The following is a 25,848-nucleotide window of genomic DNA, read 5'->3' as shown; positions in this document are numbered from 1 at the left end:
TGTGTCTTTTTTGCCAAGCTTCCTTAAACTCCTCTTAAAGCATTTATAAAATGTTCAAATATGAAGCAAAACAAACGCCAATTTCCCAATGTTGGACATCACATTTGCACATGCACAACACTGTAGCCTATGAAGGTATGCGTATATGTTAGATATTGGAGGTAGGCATACTGTACAGGAAAGCGCGTCACGGATCCTCCCCTCCATACCATAATAACCTGTCATGGCTACCCAAACACGAGCTATACGCATCTATATGAACGGTTTCTCAGTCCGTTGCTTTTCACCGAACACTCCGCGTGGTTCTGACAAACGACCAAGACGACGATGCTTGAAAACTCTACAAACCGGACCGGTCTGATTTGTTCCTAAAATCGATGATCCGCGCACTTGCCTCTTCAAACAACCGGGCAACAATCACCGAACTGGATGCATTTCGGCTTTTCAAAAAACTCTCACGTCACTTGTAGGCTACCGTTCCCGGCGCGCTTCCTTGGTTTTAGCCAATTGCCATACGGGATGCGGAATGGTGAGATAGGGGGTGGAGAATCTCCGGTTTTCGTTTCTTTCCGTAATCCTGCGCCGGTGGAATTTTAAATCCTTTCCCTCGGCGGGCCCTCGAGGAGGCGGTTCAGTGTTCAGATGAGATTGTTTACTGGAAATTGTGCATTGTTTCTCAGAACGAACATGGTCGCATTGTAACACACGTGGGGTGAGCTCGTGTTACAGTGTTACAGAATGAGCAGTGTTGTTACATTGTGGCATCGGCAGCAGCAGTGAGCGGGGCAGTGCACGGGGATCTGTCGTAAATATTCAACAAATGATATAGGAGGAGTCGGTGCGCGTTCTGCTCCAGATAAAGAGATGTGGACACGACCTGAAGCGCCATCGACGGTCCAGACCGGTCATTTGCTCGGTGTCGCGTCGCTTTATCAAGAAGAGTGATCTCTTGTAACAGGATTTGGGTTTTATCGATCGGATTATGACTGATCATCCGCGCAAAGCTCCGTCCACGCGCGTCAAAGATTGTTTGGTGTTTAGTTGGCTTGAAGTTTAAGATCGCTGAAAACTCTAACAGACATTTTTCATTTTTCATCTGCTCGCGCGCATATGATAAAATAGTTTGTTTATTTTTGGAAGTAAGACATTTGCATCCACTTTAAAAAGGATGCACCCAGAAAGCAATGATAAAACTGTAGAAGGAGGCAGCGGGACCCCTGTTCCGGAGGTACAAGAGACGGGACACGCCGTCCTGCCCTCTTCCTCTGCAACAATGCAAAACCCAGAGAACAAAGAGGAATATGAGGAATCGGAGCATAAAATTGTCCCGGAGGACAGCACGGTTCAGCTGATACAGACCGACTGCCCTGACAAGCGTCCGGCGACGCCGCCCGGCGCGCAACCGGGACGCGGGTTTAATCCGCCCGAGGGAGGGTTCGGATGGGTCGTGGTGTTCGCAGCAACCTGGTGCAACGGCTCGATATTTGGCATACAGAACTCGTTTGGTATTCTGCACGCGATGTTGGCGAATGAGCACGAGAATTCCACGCTTCATACGGATCATACGTCCCAGTTGTCCCAGTTTAAAGTGGGTGAGTATACGATGTCAGGCACATTGATCCCAAGATACTTAAAGGGTGCAGATGTCACATAAGTCTGGTGACAGATGCCCAAATCTGCTGTCTGCACCCAACAATCAATAGGTGTTAATAAACAGTATATACATCAATACCACCTGCTTCTATTTTAGATAGTAAACGACTAATTGGGTCTGTCAAATACAGTATTACTACAGTCAGTGTATGACACCTAGTTTTTTCTACGAGACATGATTTTGTGGGAAAAGCTTTCATTTCATTTGGCTTGTTATTTTGGCATTTTGCAATGCAAAGTTTTATACAATACTTTTTGGTGCCACAGTAGTTTGTTTGTGAAGGTTTTGGATTTGATTATGTAAAAATAACTGATAAAAATAACAATAATAATACTGACAAGAAACATATTCATTATTAACAAAAAAAAAAACATTGCTGATTTTCTTTGTATTTCACATAATGTGGTCGGTCACTGTAAACTTTGCTGATGATGCTATAGCCACAGTAATACTGTAATTATACTGTAGTAATACTGTAAGTGCTGCTAATTTTTGGGTGGAAATTTCTCCATAACCTTGGATGTTTTGCTGAATTGCCTGTTTCATGGCAAACATGTGGGTTGAGAAGATTTGACCGTCTGACCACACTGGACTGTGTGAACTTTCACTGCACATTTAGATAATAACAGATAGAAAACAGAGTCCTTCAAACTCACTTTAAGTTCCAGTTTCATGAACCCCCCGAACCACCGAATGTCCCCGACAACCTCTCTGATTCACTGCCAGCACAAACCCAGTCCACATGCTAATAGTCTCACAGGCCTCTCGGCGTGCAGGAAATCACCATCTGTCCTGCATGTTCGCTAAGAGCTCAGTTAGTTTTAATGTTCAGACTCCCAATTGGCTGTTCGGCTTTACAACTTTTTGTTTGATGTAGTATTGTAAGTGTGTCAAACAAGCATGTTTTTTTACTGCACCATCTAAATCATTTGGGGGAAGTTTGGTCTGTGCTTTCCACAGCACTTTACTCTCTTGTCAGATTGAGATTACGGTCTTCTTTTGAAATAATAATCATATAGACTAATGATTAATAATAATTACAAATAAATATAGTAGATACATTTCTGTTTTTGGCAAGTGTTGAAAGCAGGGTTGGACTTTAGAAATGCACATAAAGGGAACTGACAAAACACATTTAGTTGTGATTTACACACTCCATTTAGCAGAAGAGCCATGTGTAACTGTGCCAATAATAGGAAAGCTCTTTTAAATACCACATTTACACATCAAAGTAATCTCTTAAGGTTTACAGTGTTTGCAAAAAAATAGGGGGCTTTCACATAACAAATAAACACTTGAAAGGAAAAATACAAAATGTCCTATTTACATATATTTATATGGTGGTCTCTCTTTCAAATCTTTCTCTCTGTCAAATGTGCATCATCTCTCTCACACACACATCTTTGTGTAGTGACCCTGCTGAAATGGGCCAATCTGGCCTCATAAAAGAGGATTTGATTGGTTTATGAAGGACTTGCAGTAGTGTAAAAACATGCAGGGCTTAAAGGGGCGTGTCCAGTGCTCACATGGTTATGCCTGCCTTTATAAAGACAAACTTTAATCCAAACATTTTGTGTATATATATATAGGTTGATACCACACCGATCAGCCATAACATTATGACCACCTGCCTAATATTGTGTACACACATAATAAAAATACAAACACACACAACTGAGTGCACAAAATCTCTGCTGTGCTGCAATAGTCTGTGGCCGGAGCTTTGCCATTTAATGCAAGGCCTGGAGGGCAAATATGAAAAGAATTCCCCTTCATCTTTAGGAAATGTGACACGATTATTATTGTTGACTGAACTTCGATCAGATTGTTTGGTGACATTCTTCACAGCGCTGAGCAGCACATTTTTAAGCACATGGCTGGATTTCTGCCCAATCTCTCAGGTGCTATGAAAGCAAGTGTTTCAGCATAGTGATGTTCTTCTGGTTTTAGTTTTTGGATCTCAACTCTGCATCTCAATGACCCAGGAGGATTTAAATAGTGAATTGAAGATATTTCTCATCAGCAATATAGAAATCATGCTTTTCAATTTGGGGATGAGGGTCCTCTTAACTGGCATAAAAATGATGTCATATAAAAAATGGTTTGAAGTTCCTAACTTGGCTTTGTTTCTTTAAACAAAATGTAACTAATTGATTCTATGTTTTGATTTTGGGGTAAAATACGAGAGAGAGAGAGAGAGAGAGAGAGAGAGAGAGAGAGAGAGAGAGAGGAAGAAAGAGAGATCCATTTCTTCAGGCGGTTGAGTGTTATTCACTATCTGTCAAACAGCATCTGTCAGTTTTATTGGGTCACTTGTTTCCCTAGTCTCTCACTCTCTCTCTCTCTCTCACTCTCTCTCTCTCTCTCACTCTCTCTCTCTCTCTCTCTCTCTCTCTCTCTCTCTCTCTCTCTTCCACACACAGTTCTTTCGTTCTTTCTTTCTGTTCTGGATGTCTAGCTGTGCCGCTGTCTCTCATATAAAACACTACAACATAAGAAGTCTCATTACAGAGAATTACTGTATGATTCTGTGATTTGGCACAAGAGGGGAGAAAGTTTATAATGTGGTGAATAATGTCAGAGCAGCTTTGTTTATGTACTGAAGCATTTGTTTAAAATCTTTATGGACTAAACAAAAGAAATATACAGAGAAAAAAGCCAGTGAGAGAGCATGGAGAGTAGACCCTGTTTATAGGAGGAATGGAGATGGAAAACATATGGTGATGCTATGAAATACACAGATTTCATGCACTGAAGTTGTGATATGAAGAGGATTTGAAAAGGTTTTTGATCTTTGTTGGGCAGGTTTGTATTTCATTTGTTAATTTATTTTTTTTATTTTTTTGAGCAAGTGAACTATTGTTCATCTTGACAAAAATGTTAACAAATCAAATCTTTGCTTATAAAATCAGTCATAGAGTGAGAGAAGAGAACTATGTGTTTACCGAAACTCATTTCTGTTGTCAGCATGGGTCGTGCGAGGGTTATATGAAGTGACATCACACACTCTCTCTCACTCTCTCTCTTTCTCTCTCTCGCTCGCTCGCTTGTTCGCTCGCTCTTCTTTTTCATTGTTATTTTTTAGTGTAGCAGCTGGGTCCATTGGGATCATTTTCAGAATTTTCCAGGATTAAGGATTATAATAATCAGAGATTTTGTGGAATATGATCCTCAAATAAAAATGCTGCACTTTATTTTACAGGACATTTACTTACCTTGTACATATATGGTAAATATGTTGTACTTACGGACAAATGTGTGGTACTTACTTTTGGTAATCTGCATGGTAATTAAATGGTATCATTGCTGTACTTACCAGTGGCACATACTTGGGGAGTTATTATGTAACTAGATAAGTGAGTAATACCAGACACATACTTATATTGTGTATATACTGTAACTAACAAGAAACACTTCTGTACATACAAATGAATGTATAAAATAAATATTTAGTACTTACAGGCAAGTGTGGGTTACTGACAAGTACTTATAGTGTACATATATAATAATTAATGACAAACACTACTGTACTTAAAAATTGGATGTACATGGTAAGTGTGTAGTACATACAGGCAAGTGTAAGTTAATGACCGGTACATATAGTGTATGTATACTGTATATGATAATAACTAATAACAAACATTACTGTTGTGCCATTTTTTGTACTCCGTATCTTTAAACCCATTGAAGTTGTCCATAGTAACTGCATGAAAACAGGACTGTAATAAATTGTTGCATTATACACAGGACCTACCCCATAAGTTATAACATAGTATAAATATGCCACTGTACGTTTTATTAACTAGTAAGACCATAAAAAGATGCATTGTTGTGGATGGCCTTTAGATCTTGGCCCTTTCAGAACACACTATTCCAAAATATAAACTTTTGGCATTGTTCTGAAGTTCCCAACATGTACTTCCACGGGAACTTCACAGAACGATCAGTAATTTGCTTTAAAGTGAAAAAGCAACAAACAGAATTCTCCCTGTGAAACCTGTGGATAGCATACATCTCATGAAGGTTTAGCTGCCGGAGCCACTGGCGCCTCGTTTAAACTTTGACCCTGTGGACTTAAACAAAATATAATGTAAACATCATTTGATGGGTTTGTTACTCCACGGCTTCCTCTCTGGAAGTTTCACTCAACTTCAGCCAGGATTAGACACACACACAGATTAATGTCAAATATTGAACCAGCACACTTAGACTTCAGACGTATCATGCAGACATTAAACCACCTTTGATCCATGGAAAACATCCAGTATGTGTTTGTTTGAGCGTGACATTGATTATAACCAGCCAGTGCTTGGGAAACAGAGATGATACACATTCATGTCTCTTGGCAGAATAATGTGGATGTGGGCACGTATTTTTGTGTAAATATCATTTATTTGTGTTTGCGCGTGTATGCTTGTGTGTCCACATGCATCAATTAAGTTTGTTTAGAATAATGAATCTTTTTGTAGCTGTTTTGTTATTGTGATGTTGTGGTGTTTGTAGACTCCAGCATCTCTGTTATTGCTTTGATATTTAAAGCTGTGTTAATACTCAAACCGGTGTATTTAATATAAATTAACTAGACCACACCTTTTCAGCGCTAATTATCCACTACGCGTCTTTTGTAAACCCTGACAGTCGTTATTTAATGCTAAAATGATGGTTTGTGTGAAAACTGCATATACATGCAAAAACCCATCAAAACACCTTAGAAATCACATAGCAAACCCCTGCACTGCAAAAAAATATTTTTAAGAAAAAAAATTCTTAGTATTTGTCTTAGTATTTTAAACTTAGTCTTGTTTTTAGTAAAAAAAATCTAAAAATTCTTAAATTAAGATGCTTTTTCTTAATGAGCAAAACAACCCACGAAAATAAGTCTAGTTTTTAGATTTAAAATATCAAATTTAAGTGATTTTGTGCATAAAACAAGCAAAAAAAATCTGCCAATGGGGTAAGCAAAAAAATCTGCCAACATTTTTCTTAAACACTAAACTCGAGAAAAAATTCAAGAAAAATTTGCTTACCCCATTGGCAGATTTTTTTGCTTGTTTTGTGCACAAAATCACTTAAATTTGATATTTTAAATCTAAAAACTAGACTTATTTTCGTGGGTTGTTTTGCTCATTAAGAAAAAGCATCTTAATTTAAGAATTTTTAGATATTTTTACTGAAAACAAGACAAAAATACTACTAATTTTTTTCTTGAAAATCATTTTTTGCAGTGTGATAAGCATCCACATCACCCTATAGCATTGTGCTGGCACCTTTGGATGAGCAAACACAGCTCATGTTTTCTTCAGAATATGTAAAAGTATAGTTAATGAATGCTGCTCATTAATGATCTCTCTCTCTCTCTCTCTCTCTCTCTCTCTCTCTCTCTCTCTCTCTCTCTCTCTCTCTCTCTCTCTCTCTCTCTCTCTCTCTCCAGCGTGGGTCGGAGCTCTGGCGATGGGAATGATATTTTTCTGCTCTCCTGTGGTCAGTATGTTTACTGATCATTTTGGCTGTCGGAAGACGGCTGTCTGTGGAGCATTCGTGGCTTTCCTTGGTCTGCTCGCCAGCTCATTCGCAAAGTAAACACCTTTATTGATCGACATTTCACTTTTAAATAATGATCGACATGGCGTTTTTAATACTTGTGTAGATAAAAGGGAAACTGACTGCCTTTCAAAGAAAAAATAATGCTCTGCTAACATGGTGCAAATCAGGACACAAATCAGCACATTTTTATAATAATTTAATCCATTTTTCATTCATTGTGTGTTTTGTCTCACACACAGTGCTCAGTTAATTCCCTTTCTGGACAAAGCGCTGTTTTTTAGGATGAAAACACTCTTTTGTTGATACAAAAGATTGAAAAACCATGTTCCTGCTGAGCTTAGAGTGATGAAATACTTAACAACATGTTTCCATGTTTTATGGGGACTTTTCATCCATGTAATGACTTTTATACTGTACAAACTATTGTTACTTTCAAATTAACATCATTTACTATGATTTCCTTACCATAACATGTCCTTACACAAGGTCAAGACTATTACCATTTTTGGGGAAATTTGGCCCCCACACAGGCACAATTCACTATGGCCTGTTTTCACTTAGCTAAAGCCTGGGCTGAGCCTTAGTTAAATTAACATGTTTTATAAACATGACTTACAAAAAGACATTACTGGTGTGTAGGGTTCCGGTATTTTCAAGGCTGGAAGCTTTCCATGGGAATTAATGGGAATATATCGGAATTAACTGGGAATTTGAAAAAAAATCCAGATTTGCCTATAACAGGGTATTTAAATGTAGTTTAAAAAATCTTGCAGTGTAATTTTGTTTAAAACAATAAGATTTAATGCAATTTCAGTTGAATTTCTACCCTGCACATTTCTCAGTCACATGCACACTGCTTGTGACTGGAATGATTTCTGAAGGATTTTTGTTCAAATAAATGCAGGTTTGATGAGCGCAAGAATCAGGATTGATGAATAAAACCTTTAAAAATGTATTAAAAACAAAGAACTATTTATTTAAAATAAAAATATTGGTCACACTTTATTTTACAGTGTCACTGTTACAGTGTAATTATACATTTAAGTAGTAAGTAATAATCATTAACAACATGTACTTGTACTATAGGGTTGGGGTTAGGAATAGGGTTTGGTTTAGGGTTAGTTGCATGTAATTATGCATAATTAACTGTTATTACTATAATAATTAGATGCAGCATGTGTAACAAAGACACCGTAAAATGAAGTGTTACCAAAATATTTTGTAACAATGCACACTATTTGTGTGGGGTAATTTTTTCTTTTTTTAAAGTCAATTTTAAAATTTGTATTACCTTGCATGCATGTCTGCTTATAATCAAACTAAATATTTATTTATGTTTGTATTTGATATAGTTTGTATACACTGAAAAAAAAATCCGTATAAATGACAATGTTATTGCAGCTGGGTTGCCGGTAATTTTCCCGTAGATTTAAATTTATGTTATTTACTGGCATGAGTTTGTACAAAGTAAAATAATTTTTTTAATATTAACAAGTCTTTATAAAACTATACAATAACAGCCTCATGCAAAGCATTCTGGGAACCAGAAATCATTAACAACCTTTTTCTGTTTTTTTTGCTTCAGATTTTGTTTCCCAAAATCTTTTGCTTGATGCTGTTTTTTTAGTTTTACTCTGTAAAGTCAAAGACTTGTAAATGTTTAATGTTAATTTAACTTTGAACAAAATATTGCAAGCAAAAAAACATAAATTTAAATCTACGGTAAGTTACCGGCAACCCAGCAACAATTTCTACAGATTTTTTTACAGTGTACATTTCCAAATAATTCCAATAAATTCCCGTTAAGTTTACAATTTGAAATATTTCCAAAATTGACCAGAAGTTCCCATGAAAAGTTTCCAGAAATTTAACAAACATTTACCGCTTTGCAACCCTACTAGTGTGTATATTGAGACAAATCAATGGCACTGGAATATATTTTAAGATCTGTCTGTGAAAGTTATTTTCAGTTGAGACAACTCAAACATGTGTCTTAGGACTTTCACTAACCACATGTCTTTAATATGATGTAAGCAAAAAACTAAGGCACATTAAACTAAATGTAAAATGTAACTTCCTACATAAATTTGTTACATTTAAAGGAAATGAATGAGCCTCTTTTCTGTCTCTATATAAATAAACACGATTTTATACTCATTTATGTTCTCCTCATCTTCTCAGCACGCTGGCTCTTCGATACTTCACATATGGAATACTGTTCGGCTGTGGATCCTCATTTGCGTTTCAGCCGTCTCTGGTGATACTGGGGCATTATTTCCGAAAACGTCTGGGGCTGGCCAATGGCGTCGTGACTGCATGCAGCAGCCTCTTCTCCATGGGTCTTCCCGTGCTGCTCGAGAAAGTGGTGGGACCGCTGGGCCTCTCCAGAACCTTCCAGACCCTCAGTCTCTTTATGCTGGTTCAAACGCTGCTGGCTCTTACCTTCCGTCCACTCATGCCAAGCGGGGTGTGTCCGATGTCAGGGATGGGGATGGAAGGAGGCACAGCGTCCGGCTCAGAGTCGATGAGCAGGTGGCAAAGGGCCCTGATGAAAATGAAAAAGTACTTTAACGTACGAGTGTTCAGAGTGCTGGCCTATCGGCTGTGGGCATTCGGCGTCGCCACGGCTGTCCTGGGATACTTTGTGCCGTACGTACACCTGGTGAGTTTGGATCTTTTGTAATGTCACAGTGGGATTTTTTTACAGAAAGATTAAAATATTAAAACAGAATGATAGCGGGATAGAATGTTGAATCCTGAGAAAAACGGAAGGGTTGACGGTTATGAATTAACTTCTCACTTTCTACACATTTGACTGAAAGCCCTCACATTTTGGATTGAATTATAATCCCTGATGGATCTTTTAAGACCCATATATTTCCTGTAATGGTAGAACGTTCTGGATATCCAAGAATAATACAGTGCTGTTGGTTGAAGTTATGAATGGTGTCAGAATGTCATCTTATTAAATTTAGTACAATAAAATTAAATAATGACGGTCTTATCTAACCATATCATCCCACTCTCCTTCATATTCTCCCACTTTGATCCTAATTCTGTTTATGGTATTTATGACAGTATTTGGGTTTATATTGTTTATAATCCAAGTAAGCATGTAAAATAAAGTTTTAGCTTTATTTTTTATATTTTAACTGGACTGTGAATTGTTTTATTGTGTATCAGTATTAAAGTCAAGACTTGAGCCTCTAACACCCAAACCCAGGTTATAATTAAATATATTTTTAATTGCAAAAATATACTTTATAAAATTAACTTTACTGTTAATAAAATGTATTTTTACACTGTAAAAAATATTTTTGGCCAGAGGAATTTATTTTTTGTCATATGGGACAGATTGAAGAATATGTAATGAAGGAAAAAAGACCAAAAACAGATCAGATTTATAATGCCAGATGTGTTTAAAGCGGTGTTGAAAGGTCAGTACTCAGTCTGTTTGAGATCATGAATAAATAAAGCTTTAGGCTTCCATGAGCTCACATTTTTAATGTGGTGATGAGTCCACACCTTCAGTTGATGAATTATTAACTTTAACTCAGTTTGTGTGTCATCATGTCAGCATAGGCTCTGAAGATGTCTGTCCTTGCTTAAGCCTTCCTGTTCGCGGGAAGTAAATAGACTGTAAATAGAGTCAACAGGTCAAGAAACGTTTGTTACACGAAAAGCTCATACTGATGCAGTGGTGCTAAAAATTTTGGGGGTGCAATAGAATTGTTAAATTTTTAATCAACAGCTTGTTCTGCACAGTTCTTGAAGTTTCCTTAAATACAGTGGCATTCTCGGAGTGCGCTTTTAAACTCCATAAGCAACAAAGTCGACCAAGTCATGGAATATACTGGGATTATCCAAGCTCTTGCTCACATTATGTCCACGCAAAGCCAGCTCTAACGCGCCACAAATTTTTGCGCAATCTATCAAGCATTTAGACTTTAAAACAGCAAAAAGGGAAAACAATAAAAGGCATGACTTACATCGCATCCAGCTAGCCAACTCCATTGGTCGATTTGTTCCAAGCTTCTTAACATTTTATTTATTCTTCAACTGAACGCCTTCTAAAGGGTAATTTTGTATAAATAAAATGTTCCTATCATCTCGAGATTGCTTCCACTGATAAGCACTGTAACTCTTAGTTACTATCAATCTGCAATGCGGTTATGAGACTTTGAGAACGATCCAATTACATGTGTTCAAAAACATAAAAACAATATTGATTTGCTAACAACAAAATTGGGAGGGTTTGGGGCGCACAGTGCTGTGCCCCAGGCCAGATCTGAAACCAGCCAATTAGAGCTCAGTTTACTGACCTACTTATGCTGAGTTTACACCAACCGCGTTTCAGGCGTCAAAATCGCGTCTACCGGGCGTGGTTTGCCGCTTGAACAATTTGGATGCATTCGCGTGTGTAGAGCGGAGTAGACGCGCGGAAAAAGCAAGCATTTGACGCGCATCAGAGGCAAACTCCGCTTCTTGTGGGAGGGGCAAGTGCTTTGCGGTTGTCTGTTTGCAAGATGACTGATTGTGCATTTATCGAGAGTTACCAGTTTGTATTTGGTAACCTTACTATAGGGGGGAAATAAACGGCGCGTCACGTGACTCAAAAGTGAAATGTGTATGTACAACTTACCAGGTTGCCCAATGTCCTCACTGACACTCTTCCAAGCGAGGTCCTTTTTATTCCTGTCTCCTCTATAGAAATAAGAACTTGTGTCATATAGCTCCGGTTGACTGCTTACGGACAATATCAAGAGTTGGTTGAATGAGTGACTCCGGGCGGGGCTGCCACCACAGCAGCAAGCAGGCTCCTGATTGGTTAACACGGTGCGAAATTCCGCCAAAGTTCAAATTTTTCAACTCGGGCGTCAGCCGCAAATTCGCGTGAACCGCAAAATGCACAAAAGCACCATTCGCGTGCACAACGCTCAATTCGCGCCGCGGCACCTCCTGACACGCATCAACGCGTCTTCACATTGACTTAACATTGAAATCACTCGCGCTTCACGCCTCTACCGCGGTGGGTGTAAACGCACCATTACACATTTGTTTGGGTGGCACCCCAGTAACACACACACATATGACACACACACAAAGAACTCGGTTTTGATTTTTTTAATAAATAATAAGATGACTAACACTAAAATAGTACAACTAAATGATTTTATTTCGCATTGATATGCACTATATATTTAACTTTTTGGTAACATGTTAAAGTAGCTTTCCTCCCTTGCCAACTTTAAGGGGGCGGTGCCCCATGTTGACCAGCCAACACTGTACAGATGACAGCCAGGATTTTGTTGAATTTTAACAACGAACAATTTTAATAATTGCTTCAGGTTTCTTGCTCATTGTGTGGGAAATTCAGACAAAAATGTATTTACTTCAACTACTATAACTTTATATCTCGCTGTCTCTCGACACCTTTAATGAGAAAGACAGCAGCAGAAGTGTGATCCTATGTGAGAACATGAAGGGCAATAGCCCTGCTAAGTTTGAAATATTTTAAAAGTTTTAATCTTTCAGTTCAATTCAAATGTATTATTAGAGCACTTTTCAAACTAGTAGAGGCCAATATATACAAAATAAAATATATGATATTATATACATAAAACTTAACAAAGCTAATTTTCCTGTAGAGTTGCAATAGACTTGCAAAACCAGGCTGTTTTAACTTAATGCTGCATTTTTCAGCATGTTGCCTAACAGTAAAAAACAACAAAGCTTTAGTCAGATGTTATGTCCGGATACTAAAAGTATGTATGTATGTGTGTGTGTTTTGGAATGTGCACTGTTGTTGTCATATTTTAAAATGTTGGTGTGTGTGTTTTGGAATGTGCACCGTTATTGTCGTATGTTGAAATGTTGGTGTGTTTTTTGTGTGTGTGTGTTTTGGAATAACTTCATGTGCATTGTTATTGTTGTATGTTGGTGTGTGTTTGATGCAATTGTTTATTTGGTTAGCTGTGAGGTAGTGGATGTGTATGTGTGTTTGTGTGTTTCGGGGGCGTAGGTATAACGTTTATGATCGAGACCCCTTCCTCGCCTCAATCTCACTTTTCCACTTACAGTTTTGTTTTTTCAGGCTTTTGACCAGAAGTAAACATCTTGTCCCGGCTTTTGTTGTACGTATGTGTGTGGAACTCACAGTTCTGCCTCTGAATGTGGTGGAACAGAAAAGCCTTTCCTACCTGTTAACCCTATATGTGTAATCTCACAGGTTTTGATGTGACCCTATATGGTTTTCTCATTCATATTGTTTTCAATAGACATCTAATCCCCAGGCTTGTGATCTTTAGAGTCAGGAAACATTTTTTTAAGTATTTTCTATTTTAACCCCACGTCCTCCTCCTCTCACTTTCTTAGACAAAGGGTGTCAACATACGGAAAGAATTAGCTTATAGTCCACTTTCCTGCGTTCCCACCACAGCCACATTAATGCCGTCATTGATCAGGGCCGCGCACAAGTGTTTTTCTGAAGGCGACGGCCACATGAGAACCCTTTTGTGGGTTTTTTTAGGTCATCTGTATGTAAAAAAAAAATGTGTCTTTGTATGTGATACAAGGAAAGTTTGATTTTATGCTATGGTATGTTTTGCACGTGTATGTGAATCATCTGATGGATTCTTTTACTTTGGCAGATTAAATTTGTAAAGGAGCAGTTTGGAGAAACTCAGAAAGAGTGGATTCTGCTCGTATGTATCGGAGCTTCGTCTGGGGTCGGCCGACTACTTTTCGGAAAGATTGGAGACCTCATACCCGGAGTAAAGAAAATCTACATGCAGGTACAGAAATAGTCAGTGTTTATACAAGAGAATCATAAATCTGAGGCTTTCATTGGATGTTATGTTATAAAACAGTGCCTTATAACAATAACCACCACAGCAGATGAATAAATGGATTCAATCTCTGTATAATTCATGCATAGACATACAATCTTTTTCAGCCATCATTTGGAAGTCTTTCATGAAATGCACCAGCATCGGTTAAAGGAAAACACCACAGTTTTTCAATATTTTACAATGTTCTTACATCAACTTAGACTAATTTATACATACCTATCTTTTATCAATTCGTGCACTTTTAATCTTTGTACGTGAATGTTTTAGCATTTAGTCTAGCCCCATTCATTCCTAGGAACCAAACATAGATGAATTTAGAAGCCACCAAACACTTCCATGTTTTCCCTATTTAAAGACTGTTACACAAGTAGTTACACGAGTAAGTATGGTGGCACAAAATAAAACTTTTGTTTGGAGCCATAGGAATGAATGGGGCTAGGCTAAATGCTAACACATTCACAAAGCGCTGTACAAAGATTAGGTGCACACGATGGGGAAAGAGAAGTATGTATTAATTCCTCTGGGTTGAGGTAAGAACATAGTGAAGTGTTGAAAAACGGTGGTGTTTTCCTTTAAAGGTGCACTAGGCAGGATTTGCACAATGAACTTATGATGGGACTTTGGATGTAAGTCTGCATTTTCTCCATGTCGTGTTTGTAGGTGGCCTCATTCATAATCCTGGGTGTGATGTCCATGCTGATACCTAAGTGTACAGCGATTGAAGGTCTGGTTGTGGTTCTTGTAATCATGGGGCTTTGTGATGGCTGTTTCATCACTATTATGGCTCCCATCGCCTTTGAGTTGGTAGGGCCCATGCAGGCATCTCAAGCCATCGGTTATCTACTCGGTCTAATGGCCATACCAATGACAGCAGGACCACCTATTGCAGGTGAGTACCAACAGCACTCTTCAGACAGTGTGCATGCATGCAACTGAGCAGTCCCATTTGGTATGGTTTACATTTAAAGGTTTACAGCTTTGCTTGCTGCAATTTTTAGGATATTCTGCCTGCAGCCAAATTTAGAATTGCTAGAATTGAAAGAGTTTGTATGCAAAGGTGACCCATAGGTAAGATTTATTTAGTGTTTATGTGCAGTTAACTCACCCGGTCTCAGGGTTCATTTGTAAAATACTGGCATTGGTTCTTAGGCCTCTGGGTCCGGATGGCCGAGCCCTCATCCGTGAATTTAAAGCATCATTTATAGTATATTTTGAAAGCGTCGCCTTCACTGCAGGAGACTTACAACTTGGTTTGGATTGGCTGTGACATGTTTATGTTGTACAAATTTGGAAACGTGATCTGACTCCTAAATGTATATTTAAGCGAATGGCCATTTGTCTTTCATATAGGAGCCTGGCATGCGTCTCACCCCAGCCTGTCTTCAAAGTCTAAAGGGGTCATTTAGTTGTTTTGCTTGAGAGGTGTTTCAGGCTCTAAGCCTCATTGATATTCTTCTGGAGTGACGTTTTGAAATCGAGACCATTTGAAGATGAACACGATGTACACACACTGCAATAAATTAATCTTTTACTTAGTTTTTGTCTTCATTTCCAACAGAAATATCGAAAAACTCTTAAATCGAGATACTTTTACAGATAAGCAAAATGACCTAAGATATTAAAGGTGCACTGTGTAAATTTTAGAAGGAAGCCCTAAATGGATAAACTACTCTATAGGCGTTTCTTCACTAGATTGTCTCAGGCAATGACATGTTTGTCATGTGGTGGCTATCGTAGCTTCTCTATGCGTTCTAAAAAGCTGGACGCTGGACGTCGCTAAAATCTTGACACTTTGCTGCCGTAACATGGCTGCAGGAGGCGCAATAATATTACGCAGTGCCTGAAAATAGTCCCCTTGGTAACTTTCAAGAGCAAGGGACTATTTTCGGGCACAGCGTAATACCATTGGGCCTGCTGCAGTCATGTTACAGCAGCAAAGTCCTTGATTATTACACCAGAATGAGAGTATAGTCCATATCTGCCTAGAAAATCACAACTTTTAATTTTCTGTCGGTCGTAGTACACGATGTAACTACAGAGGAGTCAAGTTTTGGGTGGGAAAAAGATCGAAACTCTTTGGAGATTGTTTGGCGCAATGCTAGTGGTCTGATCGGATTCAGTGGATTGTGCTGGGCTATGCTGGGGGTGGTAGCGCCGGACCCGGAAATGGATTCCAAAATGGTAAAAATCAAATGTTTAACTCTAGGGAAGCTGGAAAATTAGCATATTTTCAAAAAAAAGTGGAGTGTCACTTTAAGAATAAACTCATTTGATTTTCATCTTTTTTTTTTCGGCGAACAAGACTTAATTGCTTAGTTTTTTTTTGCTTTTCAAGTAAATACAGAATATTTCAAATCGATGTTTTTTTTTACATATTTATATTTATTTGTAAAATAAGGCAAACTAAGACCTTTTTTTTGCAGTGCAGAAGAAACTAATGCTGAATTTACACCAAATGCGTTTTGGGCGTCAAAATCACGTCTACCGTGCCTAGTTTGCCGCTTTAACACTTTGAATGCATTCGCGCGTGTAGAGCGGAGTAGACGCGCGGAAAAAGCAACCATTTGAAGCGCATCCGAGGCAAAATCCGCTTCTTGTGGGAGGGGCAACTGCTGTGCGAGTGTCTGTTTGCGAGATGACTGATGTTGATTGTGCATTTATCAAGAGAGTTACCTGTTTGTATTTGGTAACCTTACTATAGGGGGAAAATAGGGTCGATAAACGTCACGTGACTTAAAAGTGAAGTGTGTATTACAACTTACCAGGTTGCCCAAAGTCCTTAATGACACTCTTTCAAGCGAGGTCCTTTTTTCCTGTCTCCTCTATAGAAATAAGAACTTGTGTCGTATAGCTCCGGGTGACTGCGTACAGACAATATCAAGCCTTGGTTGAGTGAGTGACTCCGGGCGGGGCTGCCACCACAGCAGCAGGCAGGCTCCTGATTGGTTAACGCGGCGCGAAATTCCGCCAAAGTTCAAATCTTTCAACTCGGGGCGTCAGCCGCAAATTCGCGTAAACCGCAAAATGCACAAAAGCACCATTTGCTGGTACCGTGCACAACGCTCAAAACGCGTCTTCCGCTCCGCGCCGAACGCCTCTTCTGCGCTGCGGGACCTCCTGACGCGCATCAACACGTCTGCACATTGACTTAACATTGAAATCACTCGCGCTTCACGCCTCTGCCGCGGTTGGTGTAAACGCAACATTAGGCTGCATTTACACTGTCACAAAAATCGGATTTAGTGCTCACATCTGACACAGATTGGGTATCGATGCACATGTGTAAACACAAAAAAACTTACCGAGATCCGATTTTTTCTTATGCCTACGTTTTATTGAATTTGTTTAATTCTTAAAATAAAGTATTTCACCTTTTATCAATTAAATAAGTGTTTCTGTAGTTTCACAAAGGTTGTGGGTTAAATCCCCAGGAGACACAAATACAATGCAAAAACAAATGTATACCTTGAATGCACTGTAAGTTGCTTTGAGTAAAAGCACCTGTCAAATGCATAAATGTAAATCTTCCTCTGCCTCTCATTTAAATTTTCCTTTCGGCTGACATCACTTCAGGTTAAGCTGATCTAGTTAACTGACAGTCAGATAGCTGCTGTATATTATATCGGTTGATGTAACGTAATGTACTGCTGTAATAAAGTTCATAGAAGTTTAATAATGGCTGTGGTTTAGTCTCACATATATTTACTTCTACATCCCTCTCCTCAGGCCTTCTCCACGACCATTTCAAGAACTACCACGTGGCATTTTATTTGGCCGGTGTTCCGCCGATGGTCGGGGGCATCGTGATGTTTTTTGTGCCTCTGGTGCACCAGCGCATGCAGAGACGGCGCAAAGAGACGCATAACCCGAGTCTTGACAAGATGCTAAAGACCTGCTCGAATGGAGAAATGCTGCCTGGATACACAGACATGGAGACACACATATAAAGCCCAAAGCCACACAAAGGTACACCTGAAGAAATACACAGTCCGTAATTTGGAGGGCTAGATTAGATTTTGCATCCCTGATTATTAATGTGGTCCCCGATGTTTTTGAAATACAAATAATGCCAAATACAGCTTTTTGGACAGCCCGAAAGCTGATGGATGAAATGGGAGTCACGGCGAACTGCTGTTTTCTTCTCTGTCTTTCCGTCCCTCTGCAGGGATTCATCTCACCAGCACCTGTGGTCTGTGTTTATGTGACGTATTTCCTTTTTGCTTTGCTCGAATTAAACACAAAGTCTTGAGATTCCCTCATGCTCTTCTATTCTGGGGAGATCTGCTAATCCATCAGAGAACTTAAAAGCGTACACCTTCACTGCCGTTCCTCCGGTTAACCCAGAGAAGAACCTAAGCTTGTCGATTTCCTCCAAGCAAAGAGGGATTTCTGGAGTTCTGGAGTGAAAAACCTCATAAATTCAGGACAGAAAATACTTTTTCAATCATTAGTGGGCATTTCAAGGCAAAAAGACGAATAACCGAGGAAAAGAGATCTTCACGTGGCTTTATATTTCTTTCTTTCTTTCCATTCATTCTGTGCTAGATATGCAAATCTGATTTGAATGCATTTAATGTTTTCAGACGGTTATTTCCATAAAAACCTTCTATAGCCTAAGGCTGCTTGAATTTGATATTATGGACACTTTTATGAGACCAATGCGTCTTTCTTTGTGCACTTTCTGCTTTGATAACCTCAGCCGCGTTTTTCTTGCAACGTATCGCAGCTGTGAAACTATACAAGGAATCATTTTATACATTTTTTTTAAAGCTGTAATTATGTTTGCTGAATTCAGTATAATAATCAGCTATGCAGTTCACAAACTGTGCCATGACCGCTGAACCAGACATGAATCAGTATTTCTCTACACCTGGAGCATCAGGACGTGACTGTTATATCTGGTCATATTTCTAATCGAAAACAATTCAATTTGCATAAAGAAAACGGGCTAAGATGTTTTGCTTATCGTGACATTATATTCATGTCAAATTCAAACTATTGTAATCGAAAATCATCGTCATACATTTTTAATTAGTATATAATAACCATTAAATTCATCTCATGATGTCCATATATTATATAATTTCAATATTTTTCTCATAATGTTTCGCATATTTGTTACCAAAATGTCACAATGCAAAAGAAATCCTGTTTTTTTTTCTTTTTAACTCTTTCCCCGCCATTGACTATTTATCTCGTCAATTAAGAGAAAAACATTTCCCTGCCAATGACACTTTCCTGGCGAGTTATTATGGTAATCTGTAATTTCGCTATTATCCACTAGATTGCCCAATTTATAAAAAACTGAAGCAAAAACTTATTTTACAAATTTTAAACTTTGTGTATGTTTTGATAATCATTCTGAATCTACACAATTCCTTTACAAAAATGCAATTATTTCCGGGTTTTGCTCAAAATTTTGTATTTTTGAAAATAATAAGAGAACAAAATGGAGATAGGATTAAACTTTTTTCTCCTTTTGTTTGTTTAAAAGCAGAGGGTCTGTTCTTCATTTGATATATTTGTATGTTTATATATTTATAGAAGAACATTTTCCTGGAAGGCATTTTGTGAAACTTTTGTGAAAATCACAAAAAATGCTGGCGGGCAACTTTTTTAAAAAAAGGCTGGCGGGGAATGAGTTAACCAGGACATTTTAAAGGGAAATATGACCTGAACATTTAATAGAGCTTCACTCAATGACACAATCACAACATTTGCTAGGAAAATGTTTTTTTTTTTCAAAATAAGTGTGCTGTTTTTTAGGGCTGCAAAACGATTAATCATGATTAATTGCATGCAAAATAAAAGTTTTTGTTTACATCATAAATTTCTGTGTGTTAAAAATGTATATATAAATACACACACATGCAAGTTTATATTTAAAAAATATTTACATATATATATATAATTATTATACACAGTACACACACGTATATGATAAACAAAAACTTTCATTCTGCAAACGATTGGTTGCGATTAATCGTTTCGCAGCACTATTTGTTTTCTTTATTGTTTTGAAGAAATTATTGTTTGGTTGTGTTTGTTGCATCTCAGAAAAGCTCTTTCACATTTGTTTATGATGCTGTAAAACAGCTGGCATTTTAGTGGAATGACAATCAAAGTGTGATGAACTGATACTATGAAACACTGTAATGTTTATAAATAGAAAGAATAGATTGCTTTAAGCAAGATAACATTGTAGTATTACATAAAGTGGGTCATGATTATGAGTATTAACCAGTTATTATGTGAGAAAAGTGAAAATTGAATCATTTTTGTCATGTTTTAACGTAATGTTTTTGTATTGAACATTAACAACACCATGTTTTGTGTTACAGCAGCTTTTTTCTGCATTACATTCAGTGTGTTCCAAAACCTAAATAGACGTTAATCAATGGGACATCATAGGAAACAGGACATTATGTGTGTTACGTCATCAGCTTGGCAACATGTTACTGTCAAACTATTGGAAACAACTGTTACATGTATACATTAGGAACACTATTTGTGCGTTATTGTCTTAAAGCTTAATTGTGAGATGACAAGGATTTGGAACAAATGCTGTACTTATATGTATGTCAATTCCCAGAAGCCCTTTAACCACCATACAATGTCTGTGTTGTCATGGAGACCGGTCCATTAGAGTTAATCGACCTTGGTTCGGGTACATACTCTGCCTCAAAACTCATTACATGGTCTTAGGTCATCTGTTTATATAAAACAAAACAAAACAAAAAACAACAGAGATGGTTACGATTTTAACCAAACTGCCTCAGTCTACATCGTCCTTCAGGTCTAACCGGGAAACATAGCATTTACACTAGTGTTTAAGTAGGGAATCTCATAGAAACTTGTCTAGGTCACATTTTACATTTATTTTAGGACCATTAAGACTTAGATTTTGTGGTAAAATGTGACCTGGTTTTGTGAGATTCATCCAACTAGACCATAAAAGGCACCTCTTCAGATTATAGTACTGTGTAAAAATGTGACTAGACATGCTTGTTTTTAATTATAGATAACCTGGTTGATTAGTTGATTGTCTTTATTGGAAAAAGACAAAATCATGAATACCTCAGAAGTCTACTTTGGTTTCATACTTACATCCTTCCAAACCTGGTGCATTCAGTGTGATTTGTCTGCCTTGAGCGAGATTTGTCTGTGCTGATTCATTGAGTGTGATTTGTCGGTGCTGATTCATTGAGTGTGATTTGTCTGTGCTGATTCATTGAGTGTGATTTGTCGGGGCTGATTCAGTGAGTGTGATTTGTCTGTGCTGATTCATTGAGTGTGATTTGTCGGGGCTGATTCAGTGAGTGTGATTTTGTCTGTGCTGATTCATTGAGTGTGATTTGTCGGTGCTGATTCATTGAGTGTGATTTGTCTGTGCTGATTCATTGAGTGTGATTTGTCTGTGGTGATTCATTGAGTGTGATTTGTCGGGGCTGATTCAGTGAGTGTGATTTGTCTGTGCTGATTCATTGAGTGTGATTTGTCGGGGCTGATTCAGTGAGTGTGATTTGTCTGTGCTGATTCATTGAGTGTGATTTGTCGGTGCTGATTCAGTGAGTGTGATTTTGTCTGTGCTGATTCATTGAGTGTGATTTGTCGGTGCTGATTCATTGAGTGTGATTTGTCTGTGCTGATTCATTGAGTGTGATTTGTCTGTGGTGATTCATTGGTTTTGCTGATTCATTGAGTGTGATTTTGTCTGTGCTGATTCATTCAGTGTGATTTTGTCTGTATTGATTCATTGAGTATGATGTGTCTGTGCTGATTCATTGGGTGTGATTTGTCTGTGCTGATTCATTGAGTGTGATTTGTCTGTGCTGATTCATTGAGTGTGATTTGTCTGAGCTGATTCATTGGTTTTGCTGATTCTTTGAGTGTGATTTTGTCTGTGCTGATTCATTCAGTGTGATTTTGTCTGCATTGATTCATTGAGTATGATGTGTCTGTGCAGATTCATTGGGTGTGATTTGTCTGTGCTGATTCATTGAGTGTGATTTGTCTGTGCTGATTCATTGAGTGTGATTTGTCTGTGCTGATTCATTGAGTGTGATATGTCTGTGCTGATTCATTGAGTGTGATTTGTCTGTGCTGATTCATTGAGTGTGATTTGTCTGTGCTGATTCATTGAGTGTGATATGTCTGTGCTGATTCATTGAGTGTGATTTGTCTGTGCTGATTCATTGAGTGTGATTTGTCTGTGCTGATTCATTGAGTGTGATATGTCTGTGCTGATTCATTGAGTGTGATATGTCTCTGCTGATTCATTGAGTGTGATTTGTCTGTGCTGATTCATTGGTTGTGCTGATTCATTGAGTGTGCTTATGTCTGTGCTGATTCATTGAGTGTGATTTGTCTGTGCTGATTCATTGAGTGTGATTTTGTCTGAGCTGATTCATTGGTTGTGCTGATTCATTGAGTGTGCTTTTGTCTGTGCTGATTCATTGAGTGTGATTTGTCTGTGCTGATTCATTGAGTGTGGCTTTTGTCTGTGCTGATTCATTGAGTGTGATTTGTCTGTGCTGATTCATTGAGTGTGCTTTTGTCTGTGCTGATTCATTGAGTGTGATTTGTCTGTGCTGATTCATTGAGTGTGATATGGCTGTGCTGATTCATTAAGGGGGCGTGCACACCAAAGCTTTTACGCCCACGGCCGGCGCATGTTTTCAATTGTTTTCAATGGAAGCTCAGCGTTTTTCAAATAAGCCAGCAGCTAGCGGTTTTTCCACGCTCGGTGCTGAGCGTCGAGAGTTGAAAGAGCTCCGCTTGTCAATGTCAGTTCTCACACGGCCGTCCAATCACAGTGGAGGAGGGGCGGGACATTACCACAGCAACCAACCGGCTCACAGCTGAAGTATCACAGCTACCAAAGTGCTCAGCTAAAGAAGCTGGCAGTCAGCTGAGAAACAGCTGTCATTCGGCGTTCTCCAGGCGTTTTCCAGGCGTTTTCAGATGCTTTTAAAGGTTTTGGTGTGCACAACCCCTAAGTGTGATTTGTTTGTGTGGATTCATTGAATGTGATTTGTCTGTGTTGTTTCCTTGTCTGTACTAATTCATTGAATTACTACAAATTACACTGATTCATTGACTGTGATTTTTCTGTGCTGATTCATTGAGTGTGAATCAAGCTTTTCCTCTACCTCAGTGGTCCTCGGCTCCAGTCCTCACCCCCTCCCAGAACATTTGAGATGTCTCCATATATAAAACACCTGATTCACTTCATCAGCTTGTTAGGGTGTTAATTAAGGAAACGTTTCAAACATTCTGGATGGAGCCTGATGAGTGGATGAGTGGCCCAAGGACTGGAGTTGAGAACCACTGATCTACCTGAACAGCATGTGATTATCTTCTAATGATAGCAAGCACTAAACATGTATTCTTTGCTCTTTAGTTTTTTTCTTATAGTTATCATCAAAAATCTTGAGCGTTTTTTGTGCCATTTTTGACTGTATGGTTTTCTATATTTGTAAAAGGCAAGAAAATGGAGACAGAGAGAGAGAGAGAGAGATTGTGTGTTTAATTAACAGCATTTATTTTCCCTATATTTAGACTTTCAGAAGCTCAGGGAGTACAGACACTTTTCTTTCATGCTGGTTTCAAAAATCTCTGTTACAGAAAACACAGTTTACAGGCAAGATTAAGAAGTTACATTTTGACCAAAAAAAATCATGACGTTAAGTAATACCCTCTTATCCCTCCAAAAATCTCAGTTTAACATGTCCAAAAGAGGTGAAATATGTTCATGACAAAGTTTTGAGAGATTTACCCTCTCAGTTATTTCAAGTGCTCTTGTTGTCATGAACATGGAGTACTTGCTCATGTCATTTAAGTCTTCCATTTTATATATGTATTCCAGTTTTAGCCAAAATTGCTTATGGATCGTGTCTATGTCTATATTATTTGCTCAGATTTTGGTTTGATCCGTCCTGATCCTCTGCAGATTTAACATATCCACCATTAACTCTCCGTGATCATTAAAAATGATGTCACCACATCAGCCTTTAGCCACAACAAATGTTTTTCTTTTCATGCACTTGTATCACATTATATTACATGAAGGGTGCAATAACCTTCATTTTTTTTAAATGTTGTGCAAACATTATAAAGGTCTCTTTAGCTTGGCTCTGACTTTTTAATCAATAGTTCAGTCTGATCTCTTCTTTTTCTGATCACGTGCCTGCACACGAAATACTTGCAAACAGTGCAAAGTTACATTTCCACAAAACTTCTCAATTATACCGTTTACAGTTTTCAAAACTACTACAAGTGTACTTGCATGAAAGTACATTTCTTACTGTATGCATAAACCAGAGTTAACCTCCAGATGATGCATTTAGGCACTTTGACCTCTTGTATAAACCTTTACTTGGTCTCACCTGGTGCTCATGTTACTATGGCAACATTTCACTTAAAGTGACATCATATACTTCATATACAGGCTTCAAAAACACATTATAAAGGTTATAAACCATCATAAATTGTCAGTAAATTACAGCAGTCTCAATGAAACTGTCTGTTTTTGTATTTTTTTTCTTTACCCAACCGTAGCACTTGTTTTCTATGCTATCCTTGTAAAATATCACCAATTTAAATGAGTATTGAAGCTAAGCTGCTAGAAATGTGTCATTCTGAGTTTATGTAGAAAATATTTTTTGATCCTGTAATGTTGTTTTGTATTCAACCACCAATAAACATACTATACATACCAAACTGCTATGTTTTAACTATATTTGGTCTTGATTTTTTTTAACTGATAAATGTTTCATTATCATCCAGTTCACCTGTAATCTCACAATTGTCTGGAAATCTCTGTTTTGGGTTTCTGTATCTTTCTTTCTCTTTTATATCATTATGTTCAACTGATAGGGTTTTCTATAAACCATTTGATTAATTGTGATATGAATGAATAAACCACTGATTTTATAGAAATAAAGCTGTCATGATGACAGTTTCTGGTCTGGTATCAGGGTTGGTCAGTACACTGCTGACCTGATTTATGAAGACTCTTCTTGCATTAACATGTTCAAAGTCATTGCTGACAAAGATACTGTAAAAAACATTAAATAAGTTGTAGAATAATAAACAGAATAGTTTAAGTTAAATACTTATTGTTTTGTATCTGCACATGGCAAAAAAATGAATGTCTTACTCAGTATTTTTGTCTTCTTTTCCACTATAAATATCTAAGAATTCTCAAATTGAGACACATTTACTTGGTAAGCAAAGTGACTCAAGATTTTAAGTCTTGTTTACTAAAATAAAGTATAAAATTGTAGAGGTTTTTGCTTAAAACAAGTAAAAATATCTGCCAGTGTAGCCTGCTGTAATAATAGTGAACCTCCAGGGGGCGCTCACACACTGTCATATACAAAGTCAATTATAGGCAGTGGGAGGGGTAAGGGCATTTGTTTTGGCCCTTGTTTGAATTCGTGCAAAAACATCTACTGACCTAGTAACTACCTTTAAGGACATTGTTTGAAAAACATAACAGTCTGTTGGTGATCTTTTATAACCATGAATCACTTTAATAAAACAATAAGACAGTTAGGGGCATGCAGAGAGCAATGCAATGAAAAATACCAATGTGCACTTATTAATAAATATTCTTATAGGTCAATTTTGTATATGTGGGTTTTTGCATTTGTCAAGCAAAGGGCACATTAAAGCGTCCATAACACACGCTGTTTTTGTGTATCTGATGCATGGAGTAGAGTAGTATTACATTCTTCATATCTCCAAAGATTCTTTGGTTTTATTATATTTATAAAGGACAGATTAGCTTTACCG

At 37.9% G+C, this 25,848-nt stretch overlaps 1 protein-coding gene across 1 annotated transcript; it reads left to right on the top strand.

Moving 5' to 3' along the window:
• Nucleotides 1-235: 235 nt before the first annotated feature.
• Nucleotides 236-24,771, top strand: slc16a2 (solute carrier family 16 member 2). The gene is made up of 6 exons (XM_055177863.2): nt 236-1,592; nt 7,086-7,230; nt 9,380-9,860; nt 13,849-13,992; nt 14,710-14,938; nt 17,776-24,771. Exons 1-6 carry the CDS (start codon nt 1,169-1,171, stop codon nt 17,994-17,996), a joined length of 1,644 nt encoding a protein of 547 aa, XP_055033838.2. The 5' UTR covers nt 236-1,168; the 3' UTR covers nt 17,997-24,771.
• The last annotated feature ends 1,077 nt before the right edge of the window (nt 24,772-25,848 follow it).

This window comes from Misgurnus anguillicaudatus, chromosome 16 (genome assembly GCF_027580225.2).
Source record: "Misgurnus anguillicaudatus chromosome 16, ASM2758022v2, whole genome shotgun sequence".
NCBI classification, from domain to species: domain Eukaryota; kingdom Metazoa; phylum Chordata; class Actinopteri; order Cypriniformes; family Cobitidae; genus Misgurnus; species Misgurnus anguillicaudatus.
This window is presented reverse-complemented; position numbering and strand designations above follow the sequence as displayed.